We start from the raw sequence: 15,273 nt of genomic DNA, 5'->3' as shown, positions 1-15,273 counted from the left end.
TCTCCTGAAACTAGGCAGAAAAAAAATGAGAGAGGGGTTATACCCAGAGGGTCCGCCCCCTGGGCGGGGCTATAGGGTGTATGATAAGTTAACCTTTTATATATAAGTTTCTGCCTAGTCAACTCCTAAAGGATGGCGAATACCCACTAACTCAAGATTAAGGCTGTGTCCGTCCATGAACGAAAGAGAAATTAAAATTATTTTCATTTACGATTTTGGGCCAGTTTTCCTTTAATAAAAATAAAAAAAAAATAATAATAAAAAAAAGACACAACATAGTAAAAACATTGAGCACTTTGCAAGAGATGCACTGAGCACCTATAAAGAACCAGGGACATAGTGAGCACACTTGTCACTTTGCCAAGGACTTGGTACTTTGCAAAGGTCGTGCTATGCAGAGATCTCTGCCAGGACAAAGCTGACCTCCTAAATTGCTCTTCCATGGACATGCTAACTACATGGATTACCAGAATCATGGTAGGAACATTTGAGCACTTTGCAAGCTATGTAATGAAAACATACATCATTCTGCTAGGATAATGTTGAGCACATTACTGGTAATAACTTTAGACAATTTGCCAAGTGCATGGTTAGCGCTCATCAAGGGATTTACAAGTTGTCCACATATGACATAATGGCAGTTGTATTCAGACTTATAAAATCATGCCTTAGTTGTGACAGGTGAGGTCTGTGTACTGGCAGTGTGGTTTACTGACATACCAAAGTGTCATACCTGGGCTGATTAACTCCCCCTTTCTATTTTTATTAACTCAATTTTACATTTTTGCTAGCATATACAAATAATGGTGAGTGCCATGCCAATTAAAGAAAAATAAAACACTAAACTGGAAACGTGGTACAGAAAAATGGAACATGGAAATACATTTTACTTACGGAAAATCTGGTGGATCAAATGCAGATTTGATTACTCCAGCATATATGGCCAGAATGGACAGAATCACACAGGCAAGAAATACTAAAGCAAGTTTGTTTACATACTTAACACCAACAAATACTACTATAGCCATTATGGCAATTATGCATGTCCCATAAACTCTCATGTTGTTAAACATGGCTTGAGGATTATCTTTTTCTATTGGGAATATGGCAGCATTGGGTGATATATAAGTCTGTAGAAAAAAAAATATATACAAAGTATTATTTTCACATTTTCAAATAGTCAATTATCTTTAAAGTGTCAAACTTAACTAGCAAACTTTAAAGTTTTTTTCACTTTCCCTTCAGTTTTAAAGCGGCTGCATAAAAACCATGGCTCTATGCACACAGACAAGGTTTAACTTGTACACATCTGTTAAACTCTATAAGTAAGGAGGTCAGCATACAAATGCAGAACGATTCTGTGATCAGACACAAATTGATAAAAAAACATGGTGCAAAGGTTGGTCATTATGTATATATGCCAACCTCAATCACAAATCAAATCAAAAGGAGCTCATATATTTAGAAAGATGGCTGCACATTGGAAAACAATTCAAAAACATACAATGATAGTTTCATACCTAAAACAGACACTCCTTAAAGTGGAACTATAGGCAAAACGTTTTTTATTTAATTTTGAATAGAGTAAGGGAAAGTTATAACCCTTGTAATTTTAAAAAAAAATTTGTCATCTGTGTCTCGTTGGGGATATTTACCCTCACTTCTTGTTCCATAGAGAGAACAGGAAGGGAGAGGAAATCCGTGCAAATGAAGGGAATCTTAGGGTCCCCCAGTTCACCAGAACTAGTGACCCCATTAGATGATTTCCGCTCTATTACTGTTCTGGGTACAACATAAATTTGGTATTTTCTTTTACTTTTGATAACAGTACACAGGACAAATGGCGAGCGTGAGTCTTCCTAATGGCAGCAGAGGTAGCAATAAAAACTTGAAAAGGGTTCTAATCCAGCTCCACTTAAACTATGAAAGTTTTTTTGTTTTTGTTTTTGTTTTGAAAACAGGTAATTTATCTCCTTCATTGATGTGCGCCAATAGGGCTTCACTGATAGGCTGCACTGGTGGGCACTGCTAAGGTGGCACTGATGATCACTGATGGGTGGCACTGGTAGGTGACACTGATCAGAGGCACTGGTGGGCAAAGGTAGGTGGCAGTGGTGGGCACAGATGAGGCAGCCGCGGCTCTCTGTGTGAGGGACCGATGTCCCTCTGACAGAAGCCAGTGATCGGTGACAGCGTGAGAGATTACTGATCTACCATTTACATCACTGTTTACACCCCTTACTCCGATCTGTGATCAGTCGGGTCTCAGACTCAGTGATCACAGACCGCTCATGCACAGGAGGACGTCATAGGCCTTCTGGCAATTAAGGCCTTTGCTGAAACCGTCATTCGGCTATAGCGCGGACAGGAGGAGGTTTAAGCTGATTCCACCATACACTGAGCTACTCACAGTGTGCATTAGAAGCCATAGCCAGTCATATAGAGCCCACCTCATTTCAGGGCTGGAGGGTGTCCAGCATTATTGGACCCCTTCCTCTCCAGACTTGTCCCTGGTCTGTCCCATGTATTTAATGGATTAGTCATTTCAATAATGGAGGCTCAGTACCACATGTGGGCATTACTTAGGGAAGTCTGTATGCATATGTAGTCTGTCTAGGGATGCCCACTCTCCCCCAGAATGACACCTGCTTATAAAAGGCATTTTAATATTAGCAGATCCTCCCAGGAGCTAATCCTATGTATGCTCCAGGGCTGAGGGCTCTTGAAAAAAGTACAGGGGTAAGATGCGGTGAGGCTTTCAGAAAGCCATTTACAGCCAGTGTTACTTTTGATGTCATATTTCAATTCAGTTTTAGTCAGGGAGGTTTATTTACTAAAGGCAAATCCACTGTGCACTACAAGCGCACTGCAATTGCACTTGGTAGTGCAGTCGCTGTAGACCTGAGGGGGACATACAAGGAAAATAAAATACAGTATTTTTGATTGCACATGATTGGATGATAAAATTTAGCAGAGCTTCCCCTCATTTTATGTCTTCCCCTCAGATCTACAGACTGCACTTCCAATTGCACTTGGAGTGCATTTCTAGTGAACAGTGGATTTAACCAACCCCATAGTCTTGACTAAAGTGCCGTTTTAGTATTTTTTTTACATCTGAATTGTTTTAGTCGTATTTTAGTAAATTTCCAGTACATTTTAGTTAAATAAAATCTAATGGGTTTAGTTAAATTGCAATGCATTATTTAGGCATTTCTCTAGACTTGTCAAACCCATTATATACTCCTGGAGTAAAAATCAAATAACAGGTTACTATTTATGCCATCAAGGTTTGCACATGCACTACAGACACCGATTTAGCTCCTCTGATATAGAATGTATTTATGAATAAAACCAAGTTTTATAAACAAAAATTGTGCTTTCTGACAAACAAAGGTGTAACTTTAAAATAAAGATGAGTAATTAAATTAGGTTAGCGTATGGATGAAGGAGGATGGTAGAAAACAGGGAAGGCAAAATAAGAGCAGGTTTAAACTTGAGCTTTAATGCATATACTACGATGAAAACATTAGGGTGGGGATGAAAGTCCTGATCTGACCAAAAACTATTTTCATCTATAGTAAATGCCCCAATGGTTTCTGTTAACTCTTACTTCACCTACTGTTCTAGCGTATTTTGCACTGATGCTCTGCATCAGTAAAGAGCTGCAATTGTCTGAGAAAAACAAAACTGGTTTAACATTTTGGCAGACAAAATCTCATGCATATTTTTCCAAGTCTTTTCACAATGAAACATTAAAATAAAACACACTTACTAAGAGGATTTCAATTGTTCCAAGAATGTACATAGCTCCAGCAAAAGTGGTGCCCAAATAAAAGCAAAGTCCTACAGCTCCTCCAAATTCTGGACCTAAAGATCTTGAAATCATATAATATGATCCACCAGCTGTGAAAGGCAAATCCAAAAGTGTTTTAATATTTTTGTATATTTTTTCCCCCCCATTACATTTTAAACTCGTCACCAAAAAATAGAAAAAACTTTTTACAGTAATATAGATACAGTGATCAAGTTGAAAACAAGAATATACAAAGTTAGCTATATTTAAAATAAAGTACATGGAAACAAACAAGGAAGCTAGCCAAAAATAATTCTGCTTAGGGGTCCTTTCATGTGGGTGTCATCCGTTCAGTCATGTTTTTTGCCCAGAAAAAAATGATTCAGTTTACATCAGTTTTTCGGTTCAGTTTAGCTCAGTTTACATCAGTTCAGCTTATGTCTACATCCGTGTTTTAGTTGTAGCACAAACCAATCATAGGTGGAAAAAAAAAGTAGAAGAAAAAAAAAAAAAAATTCTTGCCTAAAAAGGGAGATAAAGAAACGGATGCAAACAGACATTATCCATTTACATCCGTTTATGTCCGTTCAGGTTTTTTATTTTTTTTATGTTTTATAAAAAAAATTAAACGTTGACAGAGTTATACTATGAGAGGTAATGATATCATTCATACAGTACATAACAAAACCGGAAAGGAGGTAGAACATAAAATTCAAGAAATTCTGCATATAACAGTGTAGTGTAATCAAATGAGCACAGTAAGTAAGGGGGGGAGGTGTAGGCGTGACGGAGGTCTCACGGAGCCTGGTGGACAACAACCCTGTCTATGCCCACTGGTGGCATAGGTGCTACTCGTGGGGAATCAGCCACCAAGGAGTCTCTGTAGTGTGTCCAGCATGCCCAGGTGTTTCGGAACTTAGTGTGGGTGTCTTTAGCTTGATGAATGAGCCTTTTCATTTCTGCTGTTTTGTCAACTCGGGAATGCCATTCATCGATAGTGGGGGGGGGGGGGGGTTAACGCTTCTCCATTGTACAGGTACGCATGGGGTGGCCGCATTAATGAGGTGCAACGTAAGATTTACGATAAGTAGACCATGGTAGAGACGTGTAGTGTAGTAGATACTGCGCTGGGGTGAAGTCTGGGGTGTAAGTAGTGATACATACAATTTGATCATGTACCTCTCTCCAGAATGTTTGCATCAGCGGACACCATATATGGATAAGGGAACCTGTAGCCGAGTTGCATCTCCAGCATAATGGGGGAATGCTTGGGAAAATGTTGTGGTTCTTGTCTGGTGTTCGAAAGGGGTGAGATCCCTGTGCCAGTGGGAGAGAGGTGGGACACTATAGAAGAGAGTTGAAGGAATTTGAAGCAGGGTATGTGAAAGTTTGGGAATTTGGAGGACAAGGCTGGGTGTTAAAGGAGTACTTTGTCAATGAACTGGTGTCCTCTGACCGATGGGCCAATGGGGTGTACAGTTGAGTCTTTGGCAAGAAGGTCAGATGGGAAGTCAGGATTTTGGATAAGAGGCATCATGGGCCCAGGGAAAGGGGTCATGTTGAAAGTCCAACATGCCTCTATAAAATTTAGCAGTGTGGGACCTATTAGCAGGTGGCTGGAGCTAGTTTTAGGGATCGATCAAGGGAAGGTGATATAGTGGTACCCAAGTAAAGGCGTTATCAACCTGGATCCAATCTTTATCAGTTTTGTGTACGTGCCAATCCACAATCCTTGTGAGCTGGCAGGCCCTGTAGTATGTGCCTAGATCTGGAAGTCCTATTCCACCTTTCCGCTTAGGAAGTTTTAGTTTATCCCAGCTCAGCCTAGGGGATTGTGCAGACCATAGAAGGGATCTGCACATTCTTTTAAAGGAGGCAAAGAAGGAGAGGGGGGGTTTGATCGAGATGGCTTGCAGCAGGTATAGCAGACTGGGGAGAACGTTCATCTTTAAAATTGCCGCCCTGCCAAACCACGAGAACGGGCCTTTGTTCCAATTGAGCAAATCTCCCTGAATTTTCTTGAGTGAGTTTTTGGCGTAAATTTCAGATAATTCAGTCAGGAGTTTAATGCCCAAATCCTATGATTAAGTAATGTGTGTTCGTTACGATACGCGTGAGGAAGAGGAGGATTGCTGGTGACTTCATCCGCTCGTGGCCGCAGAGTGGAGACCCGATCGTACTACACGCTGTTTATACAGCTCTGTCTGTAAGTGTTTTAACTGTTTTTACTCATTAAATTGTGAATGGTCTTACGCTATGGAAGCCTCCTTGTGTTCTTTTTGAGTGCCATTGCTGGGATCAGGTCTCTGTTTATGCAGTGTAAGAACGGAAGGCTGGCTGTGGGACATCCTTCATTTACATGTTATAAGGCTTACATACAAGCCGCTTCAAGGTAAGGGGCTTGTATTAACTATTTCCATCTTCACTACTGCACTGTGGAAAGGTTTGGAGTCTGTCATTTTGGAAGCACGTTTTTTACTTTGCACTGAAGCACTCATCATGGAATCTTAATAGAAGTGAAGCACAGATGCACTTTATATTCATTCATTCTTTGTTTGATATTGTGTTCTTGACTATTGGATTGGATTGTTTTTCATTTTCACGTTATTATTGCACTGGACACGTTTCATATATATATATATATATATATATTTTATATTGACATTTCTTGATATTTTTTTTTTTAATTCCTTGGTGAATTATATGGGACATTTTTCACTGCAGTCATTTATGGATTGAATTTTTTTCACTTTTATGCATGGATTGAAATTTTATTATTTATATTTCTTCCACTTTTTGATGTTTTTTTCACTTTTATGGATATTATTCATTTATTGCACTATGCACTTTGGATTGGTTTGAGCTCATTTGCATATTTGCACTATATATGTTATATGTTTATGAAGATAGCTACTGCTTGTTAATTTTATCTGAACGATTCCAGATCACTCGCTATTAATATTGTGCGGGTTACTGGCACATTTGTCTTTTTTATCATCATTTATCCACTCTTATTACTCTCCGCATTACCCGGTTAATGTTGGGTGGGTATTTGATTTTATTCAGAGTGGAACACATTTTACACAGGAACCAGTGGAGCACATTTTCCTGACAACTTATTCACATTATGGAAATCGTTATTGGTATTTAGTTTTAATTAGATCCTGTTGCAAGCGCCATTACACCCCCACCCTTGTCATTAATGCCCAAGTATGTTATTTTGTGAGGCTCCCAGCTAAAAGGGAAATTCTGTTGGCAGAGGGAGACCATTGTCGGGAGCGCTTTAGATTTACCAAAATTAATCTGTAAATTGAAAAGTTTTTTAAATAATGTGAAATCTTTAAGAAGGTTGGGGATGGTAGTTATGGGATCTGAAAGAAACATAAGTATATTATCTGCATAAGCAGCAATTTTGTATTGTTTGTGGTTAATGTCAATCCCTTTAACATCTGTATTCTCTCTCAGTCCTTGGAGAAGGCGTGTTGGCAGCCCCAATGTGCATAATGTAACGGACATATAGTCCCATGCCACCCCGTCAAACGCCTTCTCCGCATCCAGGCAGAGAAAGAAGCCTTTAGTCGCCGTAGAGGTTAGCCAATGGTGTATGTTTATGGCTTTCGTGGTGTTGTCCCTGGCTTCTCTGCCAGGGATAAAGCCGACCTGGTCAACTGAGATTCATTTGAGGAGCAATGGGAGCAGACGGTTTGCCAGTATTTTTGCGTAGAGCTTCACGTCTACGTTAAGTAGAAAGATGGGAAGGTAATTGGAGACAAAAGTGGCATCTTTACCCAGTTTTGCAATCAGGATAATGTGGGCTTCCAAAATATATCAGTATTAGTTGGGGGGGGGAGGGAAGAGCATTAAATGCTTTTACGAATTTAGGGATCAGTATGTCAAAGAGGGATTTATAATAGCTGGTCGGTAGGCCGTCCGGGCCTGGGCTCTTGCCTGCTTTTAATTGTTTTAAAGCCCATAGGGCCTCTTCAGACGAAATAGGTAGGTCTAGGTCAGTCATATCTTCTGGGGGAAGTGGAGAAGGGCTATATTTGGATAAAAAAAATCATTAATAATCCCCGAACGGTCATGTGCGCTTGTCTTGGGTAAGTTGTACAGTTTAGAAAAGTACTGCACAAATTGTTTAGCTATGTCTTCTGTTTTGGTTATAGTGACACTGGTGGGGGTCGTAATAGTGTGTATGGTGTGGGTCTTTTTTTTTGTAGGACCTTCGTGAGTAGCTTCCCCGCCTTATAGCCAAACTCATAAAATAAATTTGTGGGTGAGTGCATATTTACGTTTTAATGTTATTTGGAGTTCCTCCAGTAATTCCTGCCTTGCTTGAAAAAGACCAGTGAAACTTTGGTTGGCTAAGGCAAGTTTATGTGCGTGTTCAAGTAATTGTACGGTTGGACAATTTCACAATACGGGCCTTCCTGAGCTTGATTCTTTTGGCCGCCAAAGAGATAAGTTCCCCTCTAATGACATATTTATGGGCGGCCCACATAACGGTAGGGGATATACTCATTTTCTGTGAAATATTGGGAAAGGTGCTCAGATAATTTTAGGGTGTTATCCGAATCTAACAGTAGGGAGTCGTCTAGTCTCCAGATCACGGATTTGGTGCGTCTCATCGGGAGCATCAGAGTCAGTGTTATAGGGGTGGTTGTCCAATAGTAACATGGGTTCGATGGTGGCCTCCGTAAAACATTGCGAGGTCATTCTGTGTAAGAAACATTGTGAATAAAATTTGATGGGTAGCCTATCGGATCCAGGGGACTTGGATCTAGCAAAGCTGGATATTGCCGTTGCTATCTTCTTGGTCATTAGTGGCGCTTCAAGTGTTTCTATCTGGGCTGAGGTCAGTTGTGGGAAAGCGAATTCTTCTAAGAAGCGATCAATGGGTGTTGACAATCATTGGATGTAGTGGTGGTGTATAGGGAACTAAAAAACCTGTGAAACATTGCAGTTACTGCTGTAGGTTTGGTTATCATCTCATTTGATGGGTTTCGCAGAGAGATCACCACTGGAGGTTTATCCTCACTGAGCCATGTATGCCAATAGCTTTCTCGCTCTCTCTCAATGTTCAAAGAGTTTCTGCCTAGAGAAAAATCTGATCTTTTCTCAGAGTTCATGGACAGACACAGCACTCTTGACAAAGTGGGTATTCAGCCTTCAACCAGGAGAGGACTAAGCAGAAACAGGTTAAAATGTTTAAACACGTCAAAAACTGTACAGTACCGCCCCGGGGGTGGTACCTCTAGGTACAACTCCTTTCCCTGCATGTAGCAGCTCAGTTTGTCAAAAAGCAGTACAAACATAAAAAAAGGAGGAGGGGTGGGTGCGGTGTCCGTCCAGGAACTCAGAAAAGGATTTTACGGTGAGTACAGTAATCCTATTTTCTCTTTCCTTCATGAATGGACATAGCACTCTCTTGACAAAGTTGGACATCCCAAAGCAGTGTAAAAAAAAAAAAAAGAGGAGTGGGAACAGCATTAAAACAAACTTCACCCCAACAAAAAAAACAGAGCTCCTCAACGGAGGAGTTGCAACTTTTTATTTTTTTTATTTTTTATTTATCAGCAAAGAAACCAGTCCACACGGACCATCAGTATACAATAATAACAGCAGAGATAATAGAGCATGTATACATATACAAATCTGTACATGGGTCCATACATAAATAAACATTATTTCGGTGAGGCGTCAAAGTGTAACTTAAGCCCTGGAGGGGATATGTCCCCCAGCGTTCAAAGCTATCTCCTCATGCCTTGATAGCGCATTCCGGTCGGACTGGCCTCCAGGACCATTTTCCGTTTTCAGTAAAGGACGAAGGGTAAAGGTTAGAGAGTAGAGTAGAGAGGTGTAGAAAAAGGTATAGTAAAAGGAGGGGGGGTTGCACGAGCAGGGTCGGTGTAAAGCGCCCCGAAGGGCGTAAGGTGTATCTAATCCGTTTCCGGATATTCTACATGTCTAGAATAGGCCAACAGGCATTATACCTGCGGCTGAGTAGAGATCGGGCAGTCAACTTCTCGGAGGCTCTGACCTTCGTCTGAATATTTAAAAATGTTGTACAGCTGCCATGTCTCAGAGTATGTCTCCTGGCGCTGTTGGCTGGAGAGGACCAGGTCCTCCATTCGGCTGATCTCGTCCACTCTATTCAGCCAGAGAGCAACAGTCGGAGGGTGAGGGGACTTCCAGCGGAGAGGCACGCAGGCCCTGGCTGCGTCCAAAAGGTGGCGCACCACTGATGTCTTATAGACTCCCGGTGGTATATTGGTTGCGTGCAGGAGGAAGTAGGCCGGGTCATCCGGGACAACGTACCCTGTAAATTTTTGTGTGATCCGGCGTACCTCTCCCCAGAAGCCCCTGATCCGTGGACAGGCCCAGAAGACGTGGAGCAAGGTGCCCCTGTCCCGCTGGCATCTCCAGCAGGCGTTGGAAGTGTTGGGGAACAGTCTCTTTAGGAGGTCTGGGGTCCTATACCAGCGGGTAAGAACCTTGTAATTCGTCTCCTGAGTTTTCGCGCACAAGGATGATTTGTGCGCGAAGCGGATTATGGTCTGTTTCGTGGTGGGCGGGAACCGCGTATTTAGATCATTTTCCCATTTTGCCAGGGCCCGTATCTGGTAGTCTCCGGAGGGGGTGATCAACATGGCATAAAGCACGGAAAGAGCGTGTGGGAGCACTCCAGTCTCCTCGCACAGCTCCTCCAATTCTGTCAGTGGTGTCTGTCCAGCCGGTGGGGCTGGTATGCTGTTCAAGAAGTGGGTCAGCTGGTTCGCTCTAAAAAAGTCAAGGCGGTAGGCGCCGTCCGGGTCTGTCAGTTCCGCTGCCGATCTCCACCTCCCCCCCAAGCTAAAGTGGGACGCCTGCAGAAGACCGGCTCTTCCGAGGTCAAGGAATCTCCTGTCTTGTAAGCACGGTTCAAAGAGCGGGTGTCCAATGATAGGTCTGAGAGGAGAGTTCCTGGAAGTCAGGGAGAGCCGAGCGAAAAGAGTTCGCAAACCTTGATCGTGTTCCCAACTAAAGGGTGTCTCATTACCGTCGAGGGAAGTGAAGCTGAGCACCACGGGGCACGGTGTAAAGGAGTTCTGACCTGACCTTGCTCGACCTGTGTCCACAACTTGTTTTGTCCGTGGCGGCACCAGTCGATTAACCTTACCAAGTGTGTTGAGTGGTAGAAGGTCCGGATGTCCGGTAAGGCTAGGCCTCCGTGTAGCTTAGGGAGGGAGAGAATTGTTCTCTGTATTCGTGATCTTTTCCCCGCCCAGAGGAATTGAATGAACGTGGAGTGCACCTGTTTAATATAGTCCCCTGGGATGTGGATCGGGAGGGCCTGTAGGAAGTATAAAAATTTGGGTAAGATTGTCATTTTTAAGATGTTGCATCCACCCAGGAGTGCAGTCCCCCGGTCCACTGAGTCAATAGTTTCCGGATCTCCGTCAGGAGGGGGGGAAAGTTCAGTCGGTAAAGATGCGTGAGGGAAGGGGGGATGTGCGTCCCTAAGTACTTTAGCGCCACCTCCGTCCACTTCAGGCTAAACCCAGTTTTAAGCCGGGCTAGCTGTTGTTGTGGGATCCCTATACCCATGGCCTCTGACTTCGTCCGATTGATTTTTAAATTGGAGAGCTCGCCGTAAGTATCAAATTCCCGGAAAAGGGCCGGGAGTGAGTCGTCGGGGTCCGTGAGGGTGAAAAGCAGATCGTCCGCATATGCGGAAACTTTATAATGTGCTTTTGTGGTAAGTACGCCTTTAATGTCCGGGTTCAGCCGTACGTGACACAGGAAGGGCTCCAGCGATAGTGCAAATAGCAGGGGTGACAGGGGGCACCCCTGTCTCGTCCCATTAGCTATTGGGAAGGAATCCGATAACGTCCCGTTAGTCCTCACCCGTGCCGTCGGTCCACTGTACACCGCCGCTACCCAACTCCTCATTTTATCTCCCAGTCCTATGTGCTCCAAGGTAGACATCATAAACTGCCAGTCCACTCGGTCGAACGCCTTTTCGGCGTCCGTACCGACAAACAGGCTAGGTGTTTTACTGGAGGACACCATGTGCAGAAGGTTAAGCACCTTAATCGTATTTCCCGGGCTTCCCTCGTGGGCACAAAGCCCACCTGGTCTAGATGTATAAGACGCAGGAGGTGTCCCTGGAGTCTAGATGCCAGGATTTTGGTGAATATTTTGAGGTCTGTATTAAGGAGGGATATGGGGCGGTAGCTACCGCAGCAAGCGGGGTCTTTACCTTCTTTTAAAATCACAGATATTTGGGCCTCCAGTGTAGTGGTGTGAAACGATTTCCCGGCGCCCAACTCATTGAACAGCCTCACCATATGTTGCCCCACTGTTGGGAGCAGAGTTTTGTAGTACGCTATGGTGAGGCCGTCAGGACCAGGGGCCCTACCCTGTTTGGTGTTTTTCAGTGCCAATTGGATCTCTGGTAGTGTAACCGGGTCTTCTAAGCTGTCTCGAGCCTCAGTGGGTAGAGAGGGCATTAGGGACTTGGTGATGTAGTCTCGTATCGAGTCCGCCTGAGTGAGGGGTTTGGTCAGGTTGTATAGAGAGCTATAGAACTGCCTAAATTCCCGAGATATCTGCTGTGGAGTGGACTGCTTCTGCCCCGTAGGGGATAGTACGTGTGGAATGTAGGAGGCCAGTCGACGGGAGCGCAGTGTGTTAGCTAGCAACTTGCCACATTTGTTACCCGACTCATAGGTGTAGCGTCGACAGGTCTTGCAGAGCCGCTTTGGCCTTAAAGTGCAGAAGATCCGTGATCTGTGAGCGAATCACATCTAGTTCCGCGCCGACTTGTCTACTCGGGGTTAGTTTATGTGTGGTTTCTAACGTCCGTAGCTTAGTAAGGAGCAAGTCTAATTGTGCCGAACATTCTTTCTTCAGTCGCGCGCTGTGTTTGATGAATACCCCCCCGGATCACCGCCTTGTGTGCCTCCCACCCTACGCCCACGTCACTGTCGGGGGTACTATTAGTGGAAAAGTAGTGCCCTAGTTCTGCGATGACGTCTGTCATGACCTCAGTGTTTTGTAGGAGCCCCTCGTTGAGTCTCCACAGTTGCCTCTGACCTCCCAGGGACTCAGAAAGGAGAATATCTCAGGGTTACTGGGGCGTGGTCTGACCACGTGATCGAGCCAATTTCAACGTCCCGGACCGCGTCTAGGTGCCCGTGTGGTAGGAGGAAGTAGTCGATCCTCGAGTACGTTTGGTGTGTCCTGGAGAAAAAGGTATAATCCCTCTCTCCAGGATGCATAAGACGCCAGGCATCTATCAGTTGCATCGAGTGTAGGGTAGCGTCAATACGCCTCCGCATATCTCGAGTCGAGGATGACCTTCCAGTGGACGTGTCTTCAGTCGGGATCAGGGATACGTTCAGGTCTCCCCCCCAGCAATAAATGGCCTTCCGCAAAACGCCTGAGCTGTATCAAGGATTTTCTCAGGAAAACATCCTGCTGAGCATTGGGAGCGTAAAGGTTAGCAAACGTGACCAATCTGTCTCCTATCTTGCCCTTCAGGAAGAGGAACCGTCCCTCTCCGTCTGACAGAGTATCCAGGTGTGTCCAAGGCACCCGCGCGGAAATAAGTATAGAGACGCCTCTACTCTTAGCCTCCGTATATTGAGAGTGGTGTGCCGTGGGGAAGAACCTGTTTTTCAGGAGCGGTAGGTTAGATTTCTTAAAATGCGTCTCCTGGAGGAGTACCACGTCTGTTCCCATGCGCCGCATGTCCTGCAGCATCATGCGTCTTTTTTCGGGGGTGTTAAGGCCCTTGACGTTAAAACGACGTCACCTTCAGCACTTCCATGCTCGTGCAGTGGGGGGGGGGGGATGGGGGCTGGGCAGATGTGCCCTGGTGGAGGAGTACACTAGTAGTCTAGGTTAGGGGGATGGGGGGGGAGGAGTAGGGCGGGAAAGAGGGAACAGAAAGGTAGAAGGAGAAGAGGGAAAGGGTAGAGAAAGGTGGAAGGAAAGGAGCTCAAAGGGAAGGTCCCAGACGGGGCCTCAAAGGAGCTTCTAACTAAAGTAGCCGGATACAGCTATAAGCGCTCTCTGGGTTATCCCCAGGAAACAAGCGCAGCCCTAGGTGGGGGAGATGTACTAAACAGGGACAGTAAACGAGCCCCCGACCCTCCCCCCCGTCTGCGCCAACACCTGTACAACATGAGATCACAGTAAATGAACCGGCATGATCTAATATTAACAATAATGCTAACAGAACCAGCAGCAAAAATAGCAGTTTAAAGCGGTAGTTCACCCACAATCCCATGATTTTACCATCGAGACAGGCATTGTAGCGCGAGCTACAGTATGCCTGTCCCGATTTTTTTAACCCCGTACTCACCTTGTAGTCGTCCATCGTAGATTCCGGCTCCCGCGGGGAATGGGCGTGCCTATGGAGAGGGAGGATGATTGACGGCCGGCCCTGGCACGTCACTCTCCCCGAAGACAGCCGGAGTAGGTCTCGGCTCTTCACGGCGCCTGCGCACAGGCTATGCGCACGCGTCGTGAAGACCAAGCCTATTTCGGCTATTTCCGGAGAAGCGTGACGCGCCAGAGCCGGCCGTCAATCATCCTCCGTCTCCAGAGGCACGCCCATTCCCCGGTATCTTCGATGGACGACTACAAGGTGAGTACGGGGGTAAAAAATTCGGGACAGGCATACTGTAGCTCGCGCTACAATGCCTGATTTTAAGGTAAAATAATTTTTTTTTTTTTTTCCCGTCGATAGGGTGAACCCCCGCTTTAAGTACATACAACTGGAAAAGGCAGATTAGTGCAGCAAGTGCAAACAAAAAACCCGTGGTCGTGGACCTCCCTGGACGATGGATATCGTCCTCCTGATTTTTGGGGGCCCATCTAACCTCCGAGCCAATTTCCCACCCCCTGCCTAACAGAAAAAACGTCTCCCCTCAGGCATCCCCCGAGCATTAGCGGGTCCTTCGGGGGCCCCTTGGTCCCCATAACTCAGTCCCCCAGGTAACAGTTGCGACCACCACCACCCCAGGGCGTGTACCCCAGAGGGGGGGTGGCCACCTCCGTGTAATGCGGGGCCCCTTCAGTATCCCCCTCCCGATCCCCCCCAAGTCTCGCGGCTCCCCCCCTCCCCCCCAGCCCGTCAACCCCGCGTCCACTACCGCGTAAGGGGTAATGTCAGACCTGGGTCCCCGGTTCTCACATCTTCCTTACTCGGCTCCTTTCTTCTCATGCAGGGGGGCCACCGTAGCAGCCTGCACAGCGCCTGTCGGGCCTCAACCATGTCCGGATTTGGATCGTCCGGGGGATCATTCATCATACAGAGGGGGGCATGGCACACAACAGGGGTCCGCTCTCTATCAGGAGGGAGGCCGCTCAGTCAAGCGCTCCCAGGGCCAGGATCATCCAAAGGGGAAGGGGGGATCGCCAGGCGAGTTGCAACTTTTAAACAGCCGCCTGCAAAACTTTGTGGCCAAAGGAAGCATCCGAAGATGCAC

General features: G+C 45.4%; 1 protein-coding gene across 2 annotated transcripts in view; it reads right to left on the bottom strand.

Annotated features, from left to right (window-relative positions):
* The window catches only part of SLC12A7 (solute carrier family 12 member 7), a 574,243-nt gene that overhangs the window by 277,169 nt on the left and 281,801 nt on the right, over positions 1-15,273 (bottom strand). For both annotated transcript variants that reach the window (XM_040353352.1, XM_040353353.1), the window contains exons 6-7: positions 3,773-3,903; positions 895-1,130 (exon numbers count right to left, since the gene is read on the bottom strand). In XM_040353352.1, the coding sequence (XP_040209286.1) occupies positions 895-1,130; positions 3,773-3,903 (367 nt within the window). The remainder of the gene's footprint in view (positions 1-894; positions 1,131-3,772; positions 3,904-15,273) is intronic.

This window comes from Rana temporaria, chromosome 5 (genome assembly GCF_905171775.1).
Source record: "Rana temporaria chromosome 5, aRanTem1.1, whole genome shotgun sequence".
Classification (NCBI taxonomy): Eukaryota; Metazoa; Chordata; class Amphibia; order Anura; family Ranidae; genus Rana; species Rana temporaria.
Note: the sequence above shows the minus strand (reverse complement) of the source record. Positions and strands in the feature narration are given on the sequence as shown.